Genomic DNA, 26,255 nt, shown 5'->3' with positions numbered 1-26,255 from the left:
CAGTGTGTCTCGTAGTATGAAGAACACCCCACTGACGTGTTTCAGAAAACTGATGGGGGGGGGGGGGGGGTCCTCACTGCGGCCCCCCAGCAAGAAGGTTGTGGGTGGAGCCCCGGCTGCAGCACGGGGTCTTTCTGGGTGAGTCTCCATGTTGTCCCTGTTCCTGCTGGGTTCTCTCTGGTACTCCAGCTTCCTCCACAGTCCAAAGACATCAAGAGGGACCAGGTTAATCCAGACTCTAAATTGACCGTAGGTGTGGCTGGGAGAGCCAATGGTTGTCTGTCTCTATGTGTTGGCCCTGCCATGGCCTGGTGACCTGTCCAGGGGGAAGGCTGCTGGGATAGGCTCCACCCCCACCACCCTCAACAGGAGGAGAGCGAGAAGATGGAGGGATTTTTTGGGGGGGGGGGGGTGTATTCAAGGTCTCCTATAGAGTTTATAGGAGGATGAAGCTGATCCACAGAGCGACAGGGCTTCCTGAACATGGTGTCCAGTCCAGTCAGACGAGTTCAACGACCCATGACCTTGAGCCAAGACGAGCCTCAGAGATGATCTGACACATGAGGAAGTTACAGTTTTGATCTTTAGCGTGTTTTTGCTGTCTTCTATGACGAGCAAAACGTAGGAGCAGCTCCCTGGTTCGACTGTTAGATAATAAACGAACAAACACTGAGCCGGTCACCGCCCTGCGTTTAGTGGTATAAGCAAGGACGCAGGTTGGAACCCTCCTGCTAGCCACAGTGCCGCGCACCACTTTGGTGTGTTGACCAATTTACACCACAGCATCAGCAGAGCCCATCATGTCCTGCTCTCTTCCTGCCCTCACACATTCACACCACTGTGACAAGTTTTTGCTCTCATTGAACAAAATCTGCATCAAACCGTCCTCCAAGAGCACAGAGTCACACGTGCAGCACTCAGGGACCGATTCCAGATCCGTGTGCCAGCGCTGTGAGCAAGACACATGACGACGCCAGAAGTTTGTCTGCTGTCTTCCTTTACATGTACAAGGGTTTAAAAAAACAACAACTTTAAAATGCAAAATAACTAATTTGACCGTCAAAAGTGTCGCTGGTTTGATCCCCACTTCCCCCGGTGACCATGTCCAAGTGTCGCTGAGCAAGATACTGAGCCCGAACTGCTCCTGATGGTCCTGAGACCGCCTGGTGCCCCGTCCAGGGTGAACCCTGCCTCTCAGCCAATGTCAGCTGGATGGGGGGGAACTCTAATTGTATCCTGCTTTATTGAACATTTATTTACATTCATAAATCAAAATAACTGAGGGTTCAAATGGTGTTTGAACAGATGAAAACATTTCGAACTTTTAGGGCTGCACTATGTTACAGCAGCACAACTGTTACTCCTCTGTCCCACTGAGCTAACATCGGATTGAATCGTCCACATAACAAAAAGAGCTGGAACTTGTGAGTGGTGGGCCAACACTGAGTTGTCAGCAGTGCTGAAGTCGAAGGACCGCACCATAAATGGACCACAGCGATATTTGACAGCATGTTTACACACAGCTTAATGTGCTGTGGCTGAGGCGCTAATTAGCTATCTGCCGGGAAAACTGACATTAGCTGTGCACACCTCCTTGCTGAGTGTTTGTGGTTGGTCACTGGTGAAGCTACGGTGCAGCTCAAGCGTTTGTAATAGGTTAGATAAGAGGAGACTTTAGCAGGAGACCTAATCGTTGAGGTTTCATGTGGAGCTCTTGTGTAGCAGGCTGCTGTCTGCATCAGTGGGACTGCCTGCTCTGCTTGAGATACTGCAGAACACTGCCATCACTGTTTCAGCACAGATTTGATCGATGTTTGAAAAGTTTCCCCTTTGGTTTCTCTTTCTTAAGGGAGCGCACAGAAGTGGGGAGCAGATATATGTGCTATAGGAGACAAAATCCAAATACATCAGTTTCCGCTTTTCCTGACAAATACACACTCTTATAGCTACAGGATGCAAACAATCACAAATGCTCCATTTTAAGACAATATGCTGCCAGCGGAGAGCTCCAAACTGGCACTGCGACATTTCCACTCAGCTCCCTGTCATACTCCACTGGGCATTGCCAAGTTTTGGTAGAAGTTAAAATTTTTAATTGAAAGTGAAGCTTAAAACAAAAGTTGCACCTTGTGAGTTCGAGCTTTGCTGCACCGCCTGTGAAGGTTTGGCAGAGAGCAAAGTGGAGCAATTGTTGAGACCAGATTAGGAAGCATTCGAGTAAAGAGGAGACCATCTGATGTGGGAGCGCTCACACACACATGCACGTACACACACACACACACACAGAAATACAAGCACGCACACACACACATGCATGTACACACACACACACAGAAATACAAGCACGCACACACACACATGCATGTACACACACACACACAGAAATACAAGCACGCACACACACACATGCATGTACACACACACACACAGAAATACAAGCACGCACACACACACATGCATGTACACACACACACAGAAATACAAGCACGCACACACACACATGTACACACACGCACACACACACGCACACACAGAAATACAAGCACGCACACACACATGCATGTACACACACGAATACACACACACACACACATGCACGCACACACACATGCACGTACACACACACACAGAAATACAAGCACGCACACACACACATGCATGTACACACACATACGTACACACACATGCACGTACACACACACAAAAATACAGGCACACACACATACATGCATGTACACACACGCACACACATGAATACATACATACACACACACACATGCACGCACACACACACAAAAATACAGGCACACACACATACATGCACGTACACACACGCACACACAAAAATGCTAGCACGCACACACAAGCACGCACACATGCAAGCAAACACAAAAATGCAAGCACATACATTCACACACACACATGCGCAAACGCAAGCACACATACACAAAAAGCAAGCACGCACGCACGTGCATACACACATACATGCATGTACACACACGCACACACATGAATACATACATACACACACACACATGCACGCACACACACACAAAAATACAGGCACACACACATACATGCACGTACACACACGCACACACAAAAATGCTAGCACGCACACACACAAGCACGCACACATGCAAGCAAACACAAAAATGCAAGCACATACATTCACACACACACATGCGCAAACGAAAGCACACATACACAAAAAGCAAGCACGCACGCACGCGCATACACACATACATGCATGTACACACACGCACACACATGAATACATACATACACACATGCATACATGCACGTACACACACACACACAAAAATGCTAGCGCGCACACACACACATGCATGTACACACACACATACGTACACACACACATGCACGTACACACACACAAAAATACAGGCACACACACATACATGCATGTACACACACGCACACACATGAATACATACATACACACACACACATGCACGCACACACACACAAAAATACAGGCACACACACATACATGCACGTACACACACGCACACACAAAAATGCTAGCACACACACACAAGCACGCACACATGCAAGCAAACACAAAAATGCAAGCACATACATTCACACACACACATGCGCAAACGCAAGCACACATACACAAAAAGCAAGCATGCACGCACGCGCATACACACATACATGCATGTACACACGCACACACACACAAAAATACAGGCACACACATACATGCATGTACACACACGCACACACATGAATACATACATACACACATGCATACATGCACGTACACACACACACACAAAAATGCTAGCGCGCACGCACACACGCTAGCAAACACACAAAAATGCAAGCACATACATTCACACACACACACATGCGCAAACGCAAGCACACATACACAAAAAGCAAGCACGCACACACACAAACATGCAAGCACACACGCAGGCACGCGCATACACACACAAGCATGCATGAATCTCATTGGGCTCTGCAGCTGCCACTCATAAATAGCAAGAAGGAGAAAGCGGTGAGATCCACTTGGGATGGAGTGACTGAGGGAGTTGCTGAGGCCAGGAAACCTCACTGGATGATGACGTCAATAATTGATTCTGAGGAAGTCGGGTCCTCCGACACCTCTGGCCCAAAGATATCAGCCTGCAGCAAAGACAGCTTAACCTCCGACTAGCAGCACTCAGACACAAAGTACCTCTGCTAAGCCTGGATTAGCTCATCTTTAGACACCAGACTGGTTCAGCACAGATCTACAAGCTGCTCCACAGCACCTTGATATTTCGGATGTTTTGCTTTGCAACATCAAAACCTCTTGCAGAGGATTTTACTGTCCAGGAGGACCAGAGGCCATCTCCACCTTTTGATTTCTACCTTGTGGTGCATGGCTGAAACGACAGTTTTGGAGCAAAAGGAGGGAAGAGCACTTGTTTTACTTTTGTCTCGTTTCTGCCCTGTCCGCCCCCGGCCACTGAAACGCTCATGAACTAAAAGTTAAGAGGAATTCAATAAAAATGTTCCCTGTGAGGAAGAGGAGAGAAAAGGAAATAATATCAAGATGGCAAGTGAATTCTCACTGACGAAGGAACAATAAAGAGGCTCAAACAATGACAGATATGTATAGATTCTGCAGATCTTTGCCTGAGGCTGCATAATCATCCGCTGAGCCAGAAAGACCCTCGACTCTTCCTCTGTATTATGGATATATGGGGTAAGTCAACATACTGTGTGTCCTCTGGGAAAGACTGTCACAACGACAAGAACAAAAACAAAACCCCCATTATCAGGGAACTGACATGTCTGAAAAGGAACAGAATGTTATTTTTGAGTCAGACGATAAGATTTATGCCATCAACAATAAAAACATGATGAGCGGATAGAATCTTTTTTTTTTTTACTTTAATTTAAACGTTAGTGGAATTTGTACAAATATAGTGTAAGGAAAGTAGCATTTTGTAAATGAAGGCCAAACATTGGACACTTATGCTTTGTTCCTAACTTTGCATAGCAACATTGTCATGTGATTGGAGGAGAAACTAAAGATTGTGGCAACAAGACTGGGATGGAGGGAGGGAGACCAGAAATTGATGCTACAGCAACAGCCAGGACATCTGGACTCACAGCTGTTGTGTAGGTGCTACAATGAAGATGCTAACAGTTAGCACTGCCCTGACTGTGGAGCAGTCATGGCCGAAGTGTACAGAGGAGGGCTTGTGACCTGTAGGCCTCTCCTGTACCGGGACAGTGACCAGGCGGCCGCCTCCAGGTGTGAATGGGATCCTGCCAACGAGAGTAAGGCTTCTTCCCCTTACAGGTAAAACAAACTCAGCTTGCTTGTCCCTTCAAAAGAACATCATCTTCTTTGCCTCTGGCAGGATTTTCGTACCAAGGATTCTGAGTTGGCTCCTGCACGTTTGAGGCTTCTGCTCATTTGCAGCGTTGCTCTGACACTAATCACCTGATCACAAGTCGGCGTAGCAACAACATGTTGGTCTTGGAAGCTGAGTTAACTGTTTGGTTGTAGTTGTGGCTTTCTGAGTGTGTATGTTCATGTATGAGTGAAGCGAATCTGTAAAAGTAAACTTTGATGGAAGTCCCAGAGGGTGACGATCCCCCAGGCCCACCATACTTATTTTAGCGTCCTGCCTCCTGTTTCAACACTGCTGTAGTTGTTGGCCTTTGTGATTCTCCCGGGACAGCCTGCCCTGTTCCCGGTGTGCTCTCAGGATGTGTCATTAAACGTGGGGATGATATGAACTTTATGCAAATAAGTTGAGACGAGTCAGCACAGAGTGACCCCTCATTGTTCAGATTAGTTGACGCGATCTGGACAGCCCAGGATTTCAACTCTCACGAGCAGCAACTGGTGGCAGCCTGGTGAATCTTTCCTCGGTGCAGTGAGATGGATCGAGGCTGTCTCTCAACCACCACCCAGATGGATGGCTAATTGTAATGGGAGCCCAGAACAGCTAACAATTAGACGTGAATGAAGATGGATGTGGATGGGAGATAGACAGGGAGGGGGGAGCATGTGAGGGGAGAAAACAGGGGAGACTAGAGGAGCAGCAGGCCAGGGACTGATGCTGCTCCCCCTCCCCTCAGTAATTCCCCTCCTACCCCTGCATCACTCGCCTGCTCTGAAATGTTCCAGCATCCTACTTTACTCACTCACATTTCCTCTTCGTCTGAAACAATGGGATCAGGAGAGTTTCCTGTGATAGAAATTCAGGCAGGTGACAGAAGCTGAGCAAATGATGTTTTGCTAAGTTAAATGACCGGTGAAATTGGCTAAATAGTTGGCTAATGTCTGCCAAGGTCATAAGTCATCAAGGTTATCAAGCATTAAAGAACACTGTTATGAGGACGGTAGCAATGAGCTATAGAAGGACACGGCACAGTACTTCAGGGCTGGGGGGCAGAATGAAACATACATGAGTGATGTTGAATCAAACACGGCTGCACCTGAGTCGCCATCTTTTATCGTGATCAACGGTTCTCTGACAAGTCAAAGAACATGAAAATTAATGTCACGTGACATGTAACAAGGGAGGCCCGGTGAAGCAGTGGTCCTCACTGCGGCCCCCCCAGCAAGAAGGTTGTGGGTGGAGCAGTGGTCCTCCCTGTGGCCCCCATCAAGAAGGTTGTGGGTGGAGCCCCGGCTGCAGCACGGGGTCTTTCTGGGTGAGTCTCCATGTTCTCCCTGTTCCTGCTGGGTTCTCTCTGGTACTCCAGCTTCCTCCACAGTCCAAAGACATCAAGAGGGACCAGGTTAATCCAGACTCTAAATTGACCATAGGCGTGGCTGGGAGAGCCAATGGTTGTCTGTCTCTATGTGTTGGCCCTGCCATGGACTGGTGACCTGTCCAGGGGGAAGGCTGCTGGGATAGGCTCCACCCCCACCACCCTCAACAGGAGAAGAGGGAGAACATGGAGGGATGATGGAGGGATAGATGGATGGAGGGATGATGGAGGGATGGATGGATGGATGATGGAGGGATGGATGGAGGATTGATGGATGGAGGGATTGATGCATGGATGGATGGATGATGGATGATGGAGGGATGATGGAGGAATGGATGATGGAGGGATTGATGGATGGATGATGGAGGGATGGATGGATGGATGATGGAGGGATGGATGGATGGATGGATGGATGATGGAGGGATGGATGATGGCTGATGGAGGGATGGATGATGGAGGGATGATGGAGGAATGGATGATGGATGGATGGAGGGATGATGGAGGGATGGATGGAGGGATGATGGAGGGATGATGGAGGGATGGATGGAGGGATGGATGATGGCTGATGGAGGGATGGATGATGGAGGGATGATGGAGGAATGGATGATGGATGGATGGATGGATGGAGGGATGGATGATGGAGGGATGGATGGATGGATGATGGCTGATGGAGGGATGGATGGATGGATGATGGAGGGATGGATGATACAGGGATGGATGGATCGATGATGGAGGGATGGATGGATGGATGATGGAGGGATGGATGATGATGATGGAGGGATGGATGATGGCTGATGTAGGGATGGAGGGATGGATGATGGCTGATGGAGGGGTGGATGATGGAGGGATGGATGGATGGATGATGGAGGGATGGATGATGGAGGGATGGATGATGGAGGGATGGATGGATGGATGATGGCTGATGGAGGGATGGATGATGGAGGGATGGATGGATGGATGATGGCTGATGGAGGGATGGATGGATGGATGATGGAGGGATGGATGATAAAGGGATGGATGGATGGATGATGGAGGGATGGATGGATGGATGATGGAGGGATGGATGATGATGATGGAGGGATGGATGATGGCTGATGTAGGGATGGAGGGATGGATGATGGCTGATGGAGGGATGGATGATGGAGGGATGGATGGATGGATGATGGAGGGATCGATGATAAAGGGATGGATGGATCGATGATGGAGGGATGGATGGATGGATGATGGAGGGATGGATGATGGCTGATGGAGGGATGGATGGATGGATGATGGAGGGATGGATGATGGATGGATGGATGGCTGATGGAGGGATGGATGGATGGCTGATGGATGGATGGATGGATGATGGAGGGATGGATGATGGATGGATGGATGATGGAGGGATGGATGATGGATGGATGGATGATGGCTGATGGAGGGATGATGGATGATGGCTGACAGATGGATGGATGGATGATAGATGATGGAGGGATGGATGATGGATGATGGCTGATGGATGGATGGATGGATGATGGAGGGATGGATGATGGCTGATGGATGGATGATGGAGGGATGGATGATGGCTGATGGATGGATGGATGGATGGATGATGGAGGGATGGATGATGGATGATGGAGGGATGGATGATGGCTGATGGATGGATGGATGATGGATGGATGGATGATGGAGGGATGGATGATGGATGGATGGCTGATGGAGGGATGGATGGATGATGGATGGATGGATGATGGCTGATGGAGGGATGGATGATGGATGGATGGATGATGGCTGATGGAGGGATGGATGGATGATGGAGGGATGGATGATGGAGGGATGGATGATGGCTGATGGATGGATGGATGATGGATGGATGGATGATGGAGGGATGGCTGATGGATGGATGGATGATGGATGATGGAGGGATGGATGATGGATGGATGGATGATGGCTGATGGAGGGATGGATGATGGATGGATGGATGATGGCTGATGGAGGGATGGATGGATGATGGAGGGATGGATGATGGATGATGGAGGGATGGATGATGGATGGATGGATGGATGGATGATGGAGGGATGGATGATGGATGGATGGATGATGGCTGATGGATGGATGATGGAGGATGGATGATGGAGGGATGGATGATGGATGGATGGATGATGGCTGATGGAGGGATGATGGATGATGGATGATGGCTGACGGATGGATGGATGGATGATAGATGATGGAGGGATGGATGATGGCTGATGGATGGATGGATGGATGATGGAGGGATGGATGATGGCTGATGGATGGATGATGGAGGGATGGATGATGGCTGATGGATGGATGGATGGATGGATGATGGAGGGATGGATGATGGATGATGGAGGGATGGATGATGGCTGATGGATGGATGGATGGATGGATGATGGAGGGATGGATGGATGGATGGATGGATGATGGAGGGATGGATGATGGAGGGATGGATGATGGCTGATGGATGGATGGATGATGGAGGGATGGATGATGGATGATGGAGGGATGGATGATGGATGGATGGATGATGGCTGATGGAGGGATGGATGATGGAGGGATGGATGATGGCTGATGGAGGGATGATGGCTGATGGATGGATGGATGGATGATGGAGGGATGGATGATGGAGGGATGGATGATGGCTGATGGAGGGATGGATGATGGAGGGATGGACACGTCAGGAGCTGAACACACGCCATAAAGCAGCAGTTAAACGCCTCTCCCTTGCCGCTGTGCTGGAACGCACTGTGATTATTTAAGTATCACTGCTCAGTAACAACAGGCTCCACACAGAACCGAATCTAGAGGATAAAGGGAGTTCAGGTTGCCACAGTCTAGTAGCGGTTCCTCAAAAGTGGTTCTTCTTCTCTTCTTGATTTTCTATTTTTTTTATTATAGATTGTTTGTACTACTATTTTTGAGACTGCGCTTCATCTCTATTGATCTTATTTTATCTGTATCTTTGATAGGTTACTTCCTCTTGTTCTTTACTGTGAAATGGAGCACTGCAATCCAACAATTTCCCGCAAGGGATGAATAAAGGATTTCTGATTCTCCTGAGGGCGTTTGGTCGTGGTCAGAACCACCAAGGTCCTGCCTGAACTCTCAGGGTGACGGTGGATAGACTGGAACAAACCCAAACAGAGGCACAAGCAGACACACTGACACAGTCAGGCCGTCCACCCAGAACCTCTCTGGGTGATAGGTAGACCAGGACGGCGTTGGAACACTCCCTCACTTCCTGCCTCATCATCACTTGTCTCCTCTCAAAGCTTCGGTGGTGTTTCAACCACAAAAATCTTGAATGGAACCTTGAGTGGCAGACGAGGTTCCGGTTAATTAAAACCAGGCAGCGATCAGGCTTTAGTTGAAGTGCAGGACTTTAACAGACTCCTGGCCAGAGAGGTGGCTGGATGGCAGGTACCACGGAGGAGTGACGAGGCCTGCAGCTCTGAAAATGTGTCAGTGTTCATGTCTGCCAGCTCCAAACACGACTGTCCATCTCAGGGGAACTCAAACTGGTTTACCCTCAAACTATGATTACCAGCTCAATCTGTGTTTGCACCAGCTGAGTTTGGCTCTTGGCAACACCACAACATCATGTTTGTTTGAGAGTCCTGAGACCAAAACACTGAAGGCTGGGGATGTTTACCCAGAGGATGATATGATCTATAAATCTCCCACAGTTTAAGCAGGGGTTTAGTTAATCCATTTATGAATTTCTGCCTGTTGGTGTGTACTTGCAAAGATCAGATCTCTTCACGGAGACACATCAACCAGGAAGATAAAGCGAAAAGGGGGAATTACTGATTTTCTGATGGATTATTTCAGGATTTAGACATGCAGCTTTGGATAAGTAATGACAACATTAAGATGGCAGAGTAAAAAGGGATGTTGGATTGTGAGGATTTTATATTTCAGTCGTCATTTGAAGATACAGCAAGTTCATCCCAGGTCATGGATATATTGAGGGTTGAGACAGAGCTAAATATTCTATCTTTGCTCTATGAAGGAATATTTAAAGACTTTAATAAGGTCGCTGTTTTCTGATATTCTCACATTGGGAGTGAAAACTGGCATGTAAACTGAAAACTGATTTTCATTTTGATGAGGCGACGTTATGACTGATCGCAGGCTGAGGAACAATCAGTTCGTTTTTGGAATCAGAGCTGGATCCAGATCTGAACCCTGGAAGACCTGAACCCTGTAGTGTCCTCTACTCTGGTGGAGAAAGACATCCGAGCTCTCCTCTCAGCTGGAGGTCCGGAGGTCCAACCCTCTGGAGCCCAGGTGAAGGGAAATAAAACTGTGCTCACCTGTACCTTCTGCGCCCGCCGTTTGTCTGCTCTCTGGTTCTGGTGATAGATGCGGCTGAAGTTGGACACGATGACGGGAACAGGCAGGGCAATTACCAGCACCCCACTCAGAGAGCAGATGGAACCAAAGATCTTCCCAGCAATCGTTTTAGGAACCATGTCTCCGTATCTGCAAGAGGTGACAGAGAGGACAAATGTCTTAGAGCAGGAAGGTTTTATGATCCTTCTAATAAAATCTGTTGGTAAAAGCTCAACCTCGTAGTGAAGCACAGCCACATGGAGGTCAGTCTCTCTCTCTCTCTCTCTCTCTCACACACAATCAACTGGTTAAAATGGGACGACTCTGGTCAGAGGCATTCATCGTTCCTGTCAGGCCACACGTGCCCCCATGTGTCCCTCCCCAGGAGAGTAAAACTTGACCTGCTGACTCTGCCCCACTCAGTTGAGAAGCTCCGACCGAACCCCCCTGAGCCGCCACTGAGAGCAGATACTATTAACCTTTAGAGAGGAGGAAGAATGCCGGGACGTTTCCCAAAAGTCATTGGGCCCAATTCAATCTGAAATATTTGCAAGTCAAAGCGATCGGATCCTGAGTTCAGACCAAAACACCACAATCATATTAACTTCATTAAATCTCTTTTCTTCCTCCAAAAGACAAGCTAGAATAAAAAAGAAGAAACTCTAAACAAAAAGAGCTTGACTTTAGTTGGAACAGCACCCTTTATTCTCATGGTGTTCATTCCTTATTCATGAGTAAAAAGTGCAGGTAATTTGTACTTGTTTTCTAACGAAACAAGAAGCTCTCCTGAATTTATTAACTGACTCCACGTCGGTCTGCAATTTCTGGAGAAATATAACAGTTTAACCTTCATTTAACCAGGTAACTCCCTCAGAGGTGGAGACGAGACGGCAGCAGACATCAGGCACACGAGTCAAAGCCAAATCCATCGCAGGCAAAACATGTTACGCATCTAACACACGAATCATGTAAAGACTGATTGTGCCAATTTTTTCATGAATGTCAAGAATGTTCTGATTTGAAAACAAGCCTTTGTTGAGGGGTTCAATCTGTAAACCCCAGAGACTCAAGAACCCTCTTCAAACCTCAGATATGCAAACCCTTTCTTTTGTGTTCATTTCATTAATTTCAGCAAGTGAGAAACAGCCTTCAGCCTGAGGCCTGGATTATGTTCGCCTGTAGATTCTACAAGTATCCTTACACACTGACTGCAGACGTCCATGCGGATGTGTGTGCTTGAGGTGAGCAGGCCAATTAGAAGATGATTCATGTACATGAGGAGCTCGGTTGTGCCTGAGAGGCCGGAGAGGCGCCGTGGTGGACCGAGGGCCAAGAGCATGGAAGCAACAGGAAACGACTAAAACAGAGGTGGGGTTCAGACGGGAAAGAAGCTCTTTTTGTTGTTGTCTACTTTCACTTCCAACAGTTGATCTGTGTGACACCACATCCATCTGCTCAAGTTTGAAATGATCACAAGGTCTGGGATCCATCTGGGATCCCACCTGAGACCCGAATGATGAGAGGACGTGAAGCCTGAACCACAAGTAGGTAAAGTTGGACCATCGGAACCTCTGAAAACACAGTTACAACTTCTCAGTGGAGTTACTCAACTTTTGCCATCACACTTTTGTTGCACAACCACTGACTCTTAACCAGGAGGCTGACCATTTCTGTGGACAAAGACGTCCCATTGACATTATTAGCCGAGGCAAAATGATTTTCTCTTTAAAGGGAGTCGTTAGGTTACGCACGAATGAGGTCACTCACATGTCCATGACTCACGTCGTCTTCAGGGCAGCAGAGGACACGAGTCACAGCTGGTGTTTTGTGTCCTGTTTGACAACAGGACATCACGTTCTCTGTCTGCTTTTGTGTAATTGTCCCTCCTATCCATGAGTCTTTCGCTGGATACACAAAATCGTCAGTTTCATATCTGGAAACTAACGACACGTCACTGCATGTGGCGTGGCTCCCCTGATGTGAGAGGAATGTAAATTACACAGTTGGTCCCTACAGATCGGGTAAATCCTCCTCTCACTGCTGTGACACGCGTGTGGAAACAACTGTTTCATGCACGCGTCGGTTTTTAGACGTGTGACTATTTTGTCTCTGTCATACAGTGTCTTCGCCCTGGTGGACAAACCGTCTAGTTAAGAAGAGAGAACACATCTCTCCACTTTAGCTTCTCTCCTTCCTGTAGGATCTAGAATCCACTTCAAAATCCTTCTGCTGACTCATCAGGCTCTCAATGATGAAGCTCCATCCTCTCTGAAAGAACTCATTAGTCCCTACTGTCCCACCAGAGCACTCCGCTCCCAGAATGCAGGTCTGTTAGTGACTCCCAGTATCTCTAAAACAGACTGGGAGGTAGAGCCTTAAGGTACCGGTTCCTCTACTGTGGAACCAGCTCTCTCCATGGGTCAGAGAGGCAGACACTTTAACTACGTTTAAGTCCAGGCTTAAGACCTTCCTCTATGACAGAGCCTTCAGTCAGGACTGGTTCAGGTAGCTCTGAACCATTGATAGCTATGCTGCTACAGGCTTAGACTGCTGGGGGACACATCAGGTTACATGGAGCCCTTCCCTCCCCTCCTCTCCTCTCCAATCCTCCTTGGTGTCTCTCAGTCTCTCTGTGTTTCCACAGATCCACCAGACCTCCAAATCACCCCCCCCCCTTTTATCCCCTACTGTTACCGGCCTGCGCTCCCCTCCCATGAACCAGTCCACCATCCAGTCCCCCATCAAGCTGGCTTGCTCTCCCTGCCTCCCCTCCCATGAACCAGTCTACCATCCAGTCCCCCATCAAGCTGGCTTGCTCTCCCTGCCTCCCCTCCCATGAACCAGTCTACCATCCAGTCCCCCATCAAGCTGGCTTGCTCTCCCTGCCTCCCCTCCCATGAACCAGTCTGCCATCCAGTCCCCCATCAAGCTGGCTTGCTCTCCCTGCTCTCCCCTCCCATGAACCAGTCTACCATCCAGTCCCCCATCAAGCTGGCTTGCTCTCCCTGCCTCCCCTCCCATGAACCAGTCTACCATCCAGTCCCCCATCAAGCTGGCTTGCTCTCCCTGCCTCCCCTTCCATGAACCAGTCTGCCATCCAGTCCCCCATCAAGCTGGCTTGCTCTCCCTGCCTCCCCTCCCATGAACCAGTCCACCATCCAGTCCCCCATCAAGCTGGCTTGCTCTCCCTGCCTCCCCTTCCAGAAGCTTCCTTCTTCAACTGTTATTAACATTTCCATGTTTCCTCCATTCTGTGTTATAAACTGTTTTCTTGTCTGTACCAACATCTCCTGTCCGTCTGTCCCTCCTGGTGAGGGATCCTCCTCCCCTCCTCACCCTGAGGTTTCTCCCATTTCTCCCTGTTAAAGGTTTTCTATGGAGTTTCTCCTCAGTCGATGTGAGGCTCTGAGGGCAGAGGATGTTGTTATGATGCCATGAAGCCTGGAGACAAACTGGTGGTGAAAACGGGCCACAAAGAAAACTGCCATGCCGTCTAAAATACACAGTAAGTAGTTTGTTTTAGCTCAGATTCCTGATCGGGTCATTTATTGGATTAGACAGATAATGTCTCACTGTCATATTCAAATATCACATAAATGTCACAACAAAACTCACCAGCAAGTCTTGTTGTGACATTTACCGTTCAGTTGTAAGGCCCTTTTTTGATCTAAAAGTGAATGGACTTTCATTTCTCCAGTTATTTTGTCAAACTTTGAGCTAGAAAACTTGAAGGTTTTAAATTAAATCTTCTATTCAAAAGAACATCATTGATTTTTTTTAATGGCTGTTATTAAAGAGATCCAAAACAGTAAAAACATCATGTGAACAACATAAAATGAAATTGAATTTTGAACCTGGCTTCATCCAACGTTCTTTGTGTTGCATACTTGCAGTATAAAAAAGCGACACTCAGAAATAATCAACTGGGGAAGTTCATGCATGTTTCTTTTCCATATCTCACTTTAAAATGACTTAAAGGGGACTGTTGCTGTTTGTGTTGTGTCTCATAGCGAGCAGCACGTTGATGACATGAAGGACGAGGCCCGTCAGCACTTCCAAGTCTTGCTGAAGACCAGAAACATCTGGACAGGAGCTCGACTCCTGATCCCAGAGGACAGTGCTGGTGGCTGGAAGACCCGGCGCTCCACAAATGAACAATAATGTGCTGAAGGATAGTTGTGTCATCATCTGGTGAAGCTGTCAGTCTGCTGAGATGCTCAGAATGGAACATGCATAAACACACACACACGCACACACAAGTTCAGGTAATTCAGAGGGAAGACCTCTCCTCATCAGTTACAGTTTTGTAAAAACATAAGATGAACATGAGGCGGCTGAGGGGAGGGCGGCTCTGCACCAGGCGAGCCCACACACAGCGACCCGCTGGTCGGCAGCTCTCACTGAGAGAATACTTACAGAGAAAATCCATCATCCCTTCCCAGAACTTTAATGGCCTTTCTACCCAAATTAGGCAATAACAATCCCATCAGTGGTACAGAGGCCCTATCACTACATAACATTTCATCTCCTCCCCTCTTCAGAAGATGTTTCCATTAGGAGGAATGAAAAGCTAATCATATTCATCTGCGAGCCCCCTTTAATGGGATGCTATCAGATTTCCTGATAGAGGCCCTTCTCTCCTAATACTACAGTCAATTTGCCGCTCCCATTTAGTCAAGCTGGCCTGTCTCTGATGATAACATCTCTGAGCCATTATACACGGCACAGAGATAAAGACGCTCGCACACATTTAAGAAGGAGAAAGCTGTAATAAGTGGTATGAGGGTGTGCGAGTGCACGCATGTGATAAGCGAGGGTTGATACAATTTCTTTGCTCCCCGCCTGGATGAACGCTGGGCTCGTTCCCGACTCTGCAAGATGACATTGAAGGCGAGGAATGAGGCAGAGGTAAATGTCTCAGCAAGGAAAAAGATGGATAAACAGTGAGAGGGAGAGAGAATTTCTAACACACGCAGCGCTGCAGAGGAACCAGTGCAGGGTGCATCCACATAGACCACACATAAGTCAGGAGGGCAGGTGAGTCCTGGGTCAGGGCTTTCACGGCCCATCCAGGTCTCTCTCGGTTCTAAGCATACAGTCTTGGAAGGATGGATGGGCCTGAGTGCTTTAGTGAAGGTACGTGTGATGGATGGGCTCGACAGAGTTGGTGTGAGCGCTGACAGACACAGATTTGTGATGATGACAGATGATGTCATGCTCCCGGAGGTCAGGATTGTGCAGCTCATCCCCTTAACTTCCCCCCGTGTGGGGACATGTGACCAACATCTAGAGATAACAACTCAGAGTCCACCTGAACAATCTCCCCGTTCACTGGGAAAGTCTTGTGTCTTGAGACGATTCCTGTCTCCTCGCTTTCAAAGAAAATCAGATCTTTTCTTGTTTCACACAAGAAGAAAAGATTCATAAAAGAGAGATAAGAATGAAATATAAGCGAGGAAAAAATACAAGCAGCAACAAATTATGTCATTAGGATCTTTGGTACAGTTCTGAACAAGCAGGTACAAGTTTAACAAGGACTTAGGTTTCCAGCATTGAGACCTGTATTATAATGAACGTGTCTCTTTAAGGCTCAGCAGAACTCATGTGGAGATGAGGTTCTCCAGGTTTCTGGCCCGGACACGGCTGCTTGTTTGGCTGTTGCTCTTGTTTCTCTTGGAGAGTCCAAACTCGTGGATGTGTTGGACAGTGTGACTCCACTGAATGTCATTTATTTACATCCCCAAGTTTTTGATTGTAGGAATGCAAATAAACACATGGCAAACCAAGTACAAGTACGTTCAGTGTTTCCTGATAGCTGGTGCTCCCAGCTCTCTCCCTCTCTGTGTCCCTTCTTCCTGCAGCTTTCATCGCTCCGTCACCTGGAGTGTGCTCAGTAGGGTGGTGCAGTGTCTGATTAAGTTAGCTGCCTTCGTGATTGTTACAGCCAGAGCTGCTGGTGAATGGCTGATTGGCTCATCTCTGCTAATGGCTGATGAGGCAATTCTGCTTCTTCTACCATGCTAAGGTGGGTGGCCCCCGGTGTGCAGGTTCACGGCCCCAGGACCAACCCTGTGTCTGCCGTCCTTCGCTCTCCCCCACGCTCATCCCCCCTGAGCCAGTGCCTCCCAACCTCACCACTGCCCACGGTAGCCTGGTTGGGGTTCACCGCATTTCTCTTCGCTCCTCCTTCACTTGATTCATTGGACTAATTAGCAGCTTGTAACGTGATGACTTAAATGTCCCTGATTGATCTCCTGGATTTATACGTACAAATACATTGAATTATGAATCTTTAATTCTATCCTATCTACTTCTAGGGCACAAACTTAAACAACTCCTGCTTTGCAGTGCTAAATACACACATCTCAACTATTTTTCCAGTCGTACGTGACCCACCACCAGAGAAGGATTTCTACGTCCTACTCAAATATGGCAGCTCAAGTATTGAGTTTATTAATGAAGCGCTCCCAGTGGCGACATCACATCGAGCCCCGCTCCCATCATTTCCACACACCGAGCTACTTTTTCATTTAGCTCCCCATTTGCATCTGCTCTTATTCATCCCATAACGTGCTGTGACCGCTAGCTCAGCCTACTCGCATCGCTTCTTTCAATTTGTGTTTGACTATCACACAACTGTTTCAGAAACTGTAATAACTGATAATCAAATACTTCTCCCTCTCTAGTCTATATTGCTACGATTACACACTCCGACTCACTTCCTATAGTCACCACTCGGGGCTTTGATAAAAGTTTCAGCACTGTAATGACTACATTTCCCATAATCACGATCCTCTCTACATCAGGCACTTCCCCTCTCTCCCCTCTGACTCCAGCTGTTCTCAACATCCCTCCTCTCTCAGTTACCCCCCACCCATGAACACCTGTAGGCCCCTCCCCTTTAGCTTGATTTCATGTCTGAAAATCACTTCCTCTTCATTTCCTCTTTCAGCAAGGCCAGCTCCTACCGCTGCAAACTGTCTTTCAACTGTCAGCCTGATCTCTCTGTTCTTAATTTCGGCAAACAGTCAACACATTTCCACCTGTAAGAGCTGAACCGTCTCCAGTATGGTTCCTGGTGGCGGCTGATGAAACTCCTCTCTCCTCGCCAAATCTCAGAATGATGATAAAACCCTCTTCCCTCCATTCCTCCCTTACAACCACCGCTGCTCCTGATTTTCTTTGAACTGCTAAGTCAGTTCTCTCTCTAGCTTGACTTCTCGCTGTCATCACTATCAGCAAAGCCAGAGTGGGTTCATTCACAGCACGCTGGTTCTGACCCGCCACCTCTTTTTGTCCTGGACTGAAACGCTGAGCCTCCCGGGATCTTCGCTCAGACACCTGATTGCTGCATTGCCACGTTTTGACCAGTTTTCCATGAAGCTGCTGATCATAAATCACTTATTTGTGCAGCGAGGTTTTAGATACTTTAGTGAGGAAAGTTACATTGAAAAGGGGGGGCAGTGGGGGGAGACATACGGAGGGCTGAGTTTTCCCCTACAGAACAGATCCCGTGCGATTCCTCTTGGATTCCCTGCGTTCCCTTCAGATTTAACAGAAGTGATTCTGTCTGGATGGGGGGGTTGTGTGTGTTCGGCAGCGACGTTGTGTGTCGACTGTTCCTGTGATTGTATATGCGGTGCGTATTTTAGTCACGTACTAAGAGCTTTGATGTAAATGTGATACATTTACATCAAAGTTTACCAACATCAACAAATGTAAAAGGTCAAAGCTGGAATGACAGGTTCAGCGAGAGCAGAGATGAAAATATGAACTGAGGAGATCTGGTGGAGTTCCATGACGAGGAAAACTGCAAACTTTAGACACTTTCGACTTTGGAGTAGATGAAGTAGATGAAACTGTGTTTCCAGGGTTGCAGTATGAGAGCAGGTACTTCCAAGACCCTGCGTGAAGGGAAGCACATTCTCCTCCTGAGTGTGGGCTCCCGCGCGTCACGACAGGCTGACCAGCATCGACTCGTTGACACGCCACTGTCCTATCTGCCTCACCTACAGCGAAGCAGCAGTTTCTACACTTTCATCCCCGACTGACAAACACTGATGTCCTGCAGTACGAGGCAGTGCAGCAGGTCGGGAGCACGTGGACAGACGCCGCTCCTGAGGGTGAGGAGCTCATGAGCGGAGGCTGATGCTGCTGTACAAAAATCCCATTGATCGACCCGATTAATCTGTTTCAATTCAAGTCTGGCGTCCGAATGGCAGCAGAACTTTGTTGAATGTCTTTCCTCAGAATGTTTTTGGTCCTCCACAGTTTCATCTGTAAAGGTCAAGGGACAGCGAGTGATTGCTCTGACACAAAGGCTTGTTTCCATTTTAAATCATTATTTCTGGCTGTTGTCGGGCTGCAGGACAGCCTGTGTGTTCAGCACCATGGAGAGAGAGACCACAGCAGAGACAAACACAAGCTGCACCAGGCCACAGCCCCGGACCAGCGCCAGCCTTGAGCGACGGTTAAGCCTTCATACGTGGTAGAACTTGAGTCCATAAGCCATAAAATGCTTTTCATGTAGTGGTACATACAGTCCACAAACACAAAGCTGATGAATTCGACCTTATGGTTACAGCAGGATTTGATTAAAACGTGACCAGTGACTCATCCTCAAGGCAAACAGGACCAGTAAGCTTCCTTGCGTACGGCAAACAATATGATGATGCAGTCTGTCTTCCGCCAAAACACTTTAATAGTGTATTTGTGGAGGAATCATTCAGAATAATGACCCACTCACAGCTGTCAGTTACAACAGTGGCCATAAATGCTGACGCTGCATAAAAACATGCTAACGTGGGAGTTGTCGTTCCATTTTCACGGGGCCACTGAAGCTTGGCTCTTCTGCGTTCAGCAGAAGGAAAGACAGTCTCTCCAGGCCCCGAACCTTCAAACATCCATCCATCTGTGCTCTCATCTGACTTTTCATGGCCAGTCACTGGAATGGAAGTGTCTCTGATGACACACGGTTCTTTAGGGATGGGACAACGATCCATAATCACCCCCCACAAATGTCGCTGCAGGACAGCCGAAGACAGAGAGGGGGAGGACAAACAGGTGAGGAGACAGAGAGGTGGACAGTTAAAAAGGAGGATGAGGTGGCGAAGACCCAGGGAGAGAGAAACAGATTAAGATCCAGACTGTGCCAGTGCAGAGGGGCTCATATTTGGATCCAAACGCCTACAACGATATCTGAATACGGATTAATCAGACGTGCTGGAACAACAACAGATTCCAGCTTTTGGCTCCATGTAACCGAACACCGACGTGGACTCACCTCGATTATCCTGATTTGTGGAGCTCCACTGAGACTTAAGTGAGAAAATGGATTAATTAACGAGCGCCAAGTCAAGTCAATAAGAGCTGGTCTGTCTGTGGATCATGATGGCGTCTCATTGGGAGCGTGATCCACTCCAGAGAGCAGGCTACAAGCAGGAGGACAACAGAGACCAGCACTGAACACTTTCACCTGTCCCTCACCTACAACCCGGTCCTGAGCCCCCCCAGGAACAACCCTGCAGAAGGTCAGACCCACACAGTGATGAAAGCCTGCAGCTCCCCACCAGAGACCAGAGCTGAAGAGCCCTCAGGATGAGGGGAGAACCGGACCTCCCTGAACTGAAGAGATTATATTACAACCCAGGTTAGTGAATGTGCCCGTCGTGGGCCTAATAAAGGAACTCTTATCTCAGAACCTTGACTATGCAGGACTTGCTGATTAGTAACATTTTTAAGCATGCAAACAAACTGTTTGGCACAAAATGATCTTGAACCAAACAAACCCTTTGTTTTGTGAGGACATGAAAGCAGAAGACATTTACCAATCCAACACATTTCATGTCTGATGTGCTTCTACCATCATTCACCTCTTTGTGATGCTTTGGTTAAGCACCCCATCTCCCCGACACACACCTCGGGTGGAGGGTTGGGGGGTGGTGCTGCAGCCGAGCCACCAGGGCCTGGCACACGACTGAAATTGACTATTGTATGTAAGATGAATGATTTACTTTAAGCATTTGAAATGTGAATCTAACAGCATCAGAAAATTGCTGCAGAAGCATTTCAGCAGTGGTTCCATTACTCACGTGAAACCTGTGGGCTGATTCGTATGTGGGACACACAGCACTGCGATCGCAATATCTGCATTGCTATTTGTGCACAAGCCTCATGCTTATGTTGCAGAACAGCCCTGTTTCAGCTCGGAAAGGTGTTTTTTTAATACATATGCTATGAGTGCATGCTGCTGGACCACTGGTAGGTTTTTATTGCAACGATATTTCACCTTTGGGCTGCACAGTGAATAGAAACACTTAACAGCTCAACCCTTTGGCTGGATTCCTGTTTTAAATCCAAATAAATATTCAAAGTACACATTTTCATATGGAAGTTGCAATATTACAGTCAATGTGTGGTCTTTTTCACACACGCACAGCAAACAACGGAACCACGAGGCTGACAAATTGGTTATATCCTCATTTACATTCGTCAAACGTTGAGAGGTGAATTTCGAGAGAGAAACACACAGAAGTTGATAAAGTGAGCAGGATTACTCCCTCACTCCGCTGCACACAGAGGAAAGGTCATTATCATTCGTCACTTCACCAGCAATCGTAGCAGGGAATCACACTGAGGGATTACCCCCCAACACACACACACACACACACACACTTTACTAAATTACCAGTTGGAGAAGACTAACTTCAACATTGTTACTTTCAGTTTCATCCCAACATTGACTTTTCAATACTTTAAAGTCTCTATCAGGTTGTAAATCTAAAGAGAATTCTGGCTTTTGATTGGCCAGATGCTCTTTGGTGTGGCGTCCCCATCAAAGACTCTTCAAAAGACTGTACAACTGCAGACATCAATAGAGAATTAACATATTCTCATCTTTGGAGTGTCACGGCAAAAGCGGCATCATTCACTCAAAGCCATGCGCTTATAATCAAATAACACAATCGGCTAATTGCTGATGTGAGTTGACGGTTCTGCTTTTTTTCACGTCCTGTATGTCACCATGAAAAACAACCAGACGGCCCTCAGCGACTCAGTGACACCAGCGTGTACGCCAGTGTGTGCGGTGCACAAATGGTATCAAATACGAGAGTTAAAGATGATTCAGGAACCAGCATCTGGAGTTACTGATGCTTTCTTATTTCAAAAGTTGATCAAAACCAGAGGGGACTAAAAGCAAAACTACAGCAGTGCAACTGTTTGCCAGGGTTCTGCTGAGCCGAGCTCGGGACCCTGTTGCAAGCTTTGCTCATTTGTGTGCATGTGCGCGCGTCTGTCTTTGTAATTAGCGATTGCCAGCCTCCCATAAACAGAATGCTTCGGTGAGCCCACTTCCAAGAGTAACCAGGAAGTGCAAACACAATTACCAGAAGAGAAGGAGCAGAACAACATTTAAATATGAATTACATATAAGATAGGAGGCTCCACAGCTTGAACCCCGGCCTGTCTGCACACTGACTTGTTCTCTGGAAGCAGCGAGGCCCTCGACTCTCCTCGACGGCCCGTTATACTGCGTACGCGAGTGGTTATGTATGTACACACTCTGGGTAGGAGGCATATCTCTACCACACACAATACATAGATACTTTCAAGCCTTGGAGGGCTGATACGAGTGGATGTATGGATAACATCAGCAACGGTGGAGTAATTGAAACAAGGACCCATCCGTCTGTGCCAGCGTGGGTATACTGAGCAGGACGGCGGCGTGCTGGAAGGCGAGGAGAGGGGCTGGGCCACAATTACCTTGATATGTGGTTCACTTAAGCCGCTAATGAGCGCAAACCAGGCCTGGCTGAAACATTTCTCCGGGGAAATGGTTGAATTCTAGGTAAATTGGCAAATGTAATAATAAAGTTGAGTGATAAATCCTACCTCTTGATAGACTCTTTATTAATATACTCCAAAATGTTGTAAAAGTAATAACCTTCTTTGAAAATATCAGCAAAGTCTTTCCTTACAAACAAATAAATACGTACATACTTTCAGGAAACTGAGACAAAGTTCTGACAAAAACAGTTATTTTCTATATCATGCGATTGAAGACACCAGAAACATAAAATGCGATGTCGTGAAAGTGTCCGTTCGTCTTGGATGGAACTGTGAAGACCATCCCAGGTCTAAAATAGAACATATATCTTTAAGTAACACCCGCATCCTCCCAGGTAGCTCCTACATGTCCTCCCTGTGTTCGACCCCTGCTGGGACAGATGAAGAGACAGACGCAGGGCTGTGTGGAGCGATAAGGCTGGAGAGGTCAGCATCCGGGAGTTCACGGGTCATCTCAGACAGAACTCCCAGTCACTGCGGCAAGGTGACCGAAGGGCTGGTCCCAGCAAAGGGGATGGAAGAGAAGAAGGAATGGATATGGAAGAATAAAAACACATCACGGTAAAAGGAGTGTTGAAGAGCAGAAAGAGAGAGAAGCCTGGAGGAGCCCTGCAGGGGGAGTGAGGGTGACCCAGGAGGAGACGAGGTGGGGCGGAGCGTTCATTGGAAGACAGGGAAGCTCATTTCACATCAGGCTTTTCTTTCAGGTCACCGACATTGCATTTTGTTTCACTGTTTCCTCTTGTCATTGTGCGTGTGTGTGTGTGCGTGTGCGTAGTTAGGGTTTGTGTGTTTGTCAGTGCTTCCAGTTTGTGTGCTTCTGTGCCACTTGGTGGCTGTACTACATAACACAAAACTCAATAGCAATGCCATTATTTTTCCACTGATTTCTCTCAGATTGCTCTCCGTCGGCGAGATGCTGCCATGTTTCCCCGCCCAAGTCAATATCAGTAAGTATCCAAATGTGCAAACAAACCCAATATGAGAAAACCCTCTCAGAGGCGCCGGCGGTGCAGCGGGTCTGGAACGACCGACTCGACTGAAGTACTCAGCTATTGAACATGAACTGAAAAGGCAATGGGAATTAATGGTCTGCTGCTCTTGCTTGTGGTCCCGCGTGACTCCCCCTCACAGGTGAGGCCATTTCTGTTGCTGCACACCGTGTTGGTTCTAACTGCATCATATTCAGTCAGAGAAAACGAGTCCGTTAAGTCCACCAGTGAGAGATCAAGGGGAAAGAAAGGGAAAACGAGGCATGTGGACGTGTCGCAATAAAACAGATTCTTTTGAAACTTTTATTGACCCAAAAACGTAATACCTTTCCATTTGTCCTTCATTTGACCGCCACATCCACCACCTCAGGAGTTCTTCCATGCTGACTGTTGTCATGGGGACCAGGGCAGAGCTGCGCCGTTGAGCAGCAGGGCCATGCCACCGCTGTTAAAAGGGTCACATTAACTTAACTTATGTTAACGGCCGGTAACATGAGAGCAGGACGACATCAGTGGTAGCAAGGCAAGCGCGGTCAGCATTTAGTGCTGCTCTAACCAAGCAGGGTTGAGCACTCAGGCCAGAGGGTTTTATGTGTTTAATGCTGGTTTTTCTTCTATTGTGAAGCTCGACCAACACTACAGAGGAAACAACATATGAAACTAACTTTACAAAAAACATCAGAAAAGGTCCCTCCCTCAGCGGAAGAGTGAGAGCAGGAGTTGATACACGGTTTGCTGTTCATCTCCCCTTGAAGACGGCTCTGTCACATTGTTTGTCTCTGGTCAAGAATATCGGCTCGCTGCTCAGCGGCTTATCACATGCTGTTTTACGCTGCCTGACTTATTGACTGTGAACATGGACAACATGACTTCTCATCAGTGTCCTGCACAATGGCAGCATCGACTGTCCTGATCTATGAGCGAGTCTGATGGAGAGGCGGGTCAATGCAGCTAACCAGAACTGGCTGGTTCCACTAAATCGGCTTTAGGCTGGTCAATGTGCCGTCCGGTCAGAGCGGGAGAGATAATAACATGTCAGCTCAAATAAATATGTTTATCAGTGAAAGCTGTTGAAGAGGTGCAACAATTCAGATGGTGTTAAATACATATCAAAGACAAGACTCAGAAACCTGTGAGGCAGCGGTACTTCTGCCCCGGACCTGCTGTGGCAGCAACCAGCCGTCAGCCTGTCAGCGTGGATCAATGGGTGAGGATGAGGGAGGCTGGCGGGAGGAGTCTGTTGGCGGAGGAAAGTAGGCTTCAGGAGAAACTAGGCCATCGCCAAGACTCAGGAGAGGCGTCTCCAGCCCAGCCTCCTGTCCTATTTCCCTGACTGGCGAGACTGGCGTGTGTGCTTGGTGTGTGTGTGATTCAAGGGGCACCCTGAGCAGGCGGGGGAAGCTTCAGGCTCAGGAGGCAGAGAGATAACAGGTGAGCTCCAGGGAGTTTACCTGTGGGGGGGCAGAGGCCCAGTGACAGGCTTCTTTACTGTGGTGGAATGGGTATGCTGAGGTCCCCAGGGCATCAAGCAAATGTCAGCCAGTCGGCACACATCCTGGAAAACTGCTCTGAGCTTCATTGGAATTTGTCACCTGTGAGTGTGTGTGTTTGCTTCAAATGAGTCACAGCAGGAAAGAGCTGAACAAGGCAGCGGAGACAGGAGGAGGAAGTGTGTGTGTACGAGTTTCTGTTTGACTGTGTGGGAGAAAAAAATAAGTGTCACCGTAAAGATGTGCTGCACACTTTCAAAAAGTATTCACAGCGTATACTACTGTGCCTCACACACACACACACACACACACACACACACACACACACACACACACACACACACACACACACACACACTCACGCGTGTTTGCTGAACTACGACAGACATTATTTATCCACCAGTCCTGGCTCCCCACTACTCTGGAGCTTTCTAACACATCACTAATTCATCCTGGCATTTCCCGCCTGCTCAGGAACGGCCATCTTTAACTTGCCTGCTGACCCTTTAGTGCTGGGCCAAGTTACATCTCAGCTCCCTCTGTAAGCCTATATCCAAGCCCGGTTCATCCTGCTGACACCCTAACCTCCGCTGGCCAACCCTTCTCAGTGGATCAGAATGGGGATGTAGGTTAATGGGCAAATCCCACTCAGCTACTTGATCTTTGACTGTGCTGCTCCTCCATCAGCGGCACTCAGGTGGGTGCAGTGTCGGGTTTCCAGGTTAGGGTTGATGGGAGAATTAGCTGGTTGTGTATCCTGACATGTAATGAGGACTGGGTTTGTGTTACAGGGACTGTGTACAGAATACATGGACAACCTGAGTCAGGAATATAACATCTG

The 26,255-nt window shown here is 47.9% G+C and overlaps 1 protein-coding gene across 4 annotated transcripts in view; it reads right to left on the bottom strand.

The window, feature by feature from the left end:
• The window catches only part of kcnd3 (potassium voltage-gated channel, Shal-related subfamily, member 3), a 107,589-nt gene that overhangs the window by 9,544 nt on the left and 71,790 nt on the right, over positions 1-26,255 (bottom strand). For all 4 annotated transcript variants that reach the window (XM_086214952.1, XM_086214951.1, XM_086214953.1 and 1 more), the window contains one exon: positions 11,067-11,235. In XM_086214952.1, the coding sequence (XP_086071078.1) occupies positions 11,067-11,235 (169 nt within the window). The remainder of the gene's footprint in view (positions 1-11,066; positions 11,236-26,255) is intronic.

The sequence above is a fragment of the Aulostomus chinensis genome, chromosome 9 (genome assembly GCF_037954235.1).
Source record: "Aulostomus chinensis isolate RoL2024-O1b breed Wild chromosome 9, RoL_Achi_v1.0, whole genome shotgun sequence".
NCBI lineage: Eukaryota > Metazoa > Chordata > Actinopteri > Syngnathiformes > Aulostomidae > Aulostomus > Aulostomus chinensis.
Note: the sequence above shows the minus strand (reverse complement) of the source record. Positions and strands in the feature narration are given on the sequence as shown.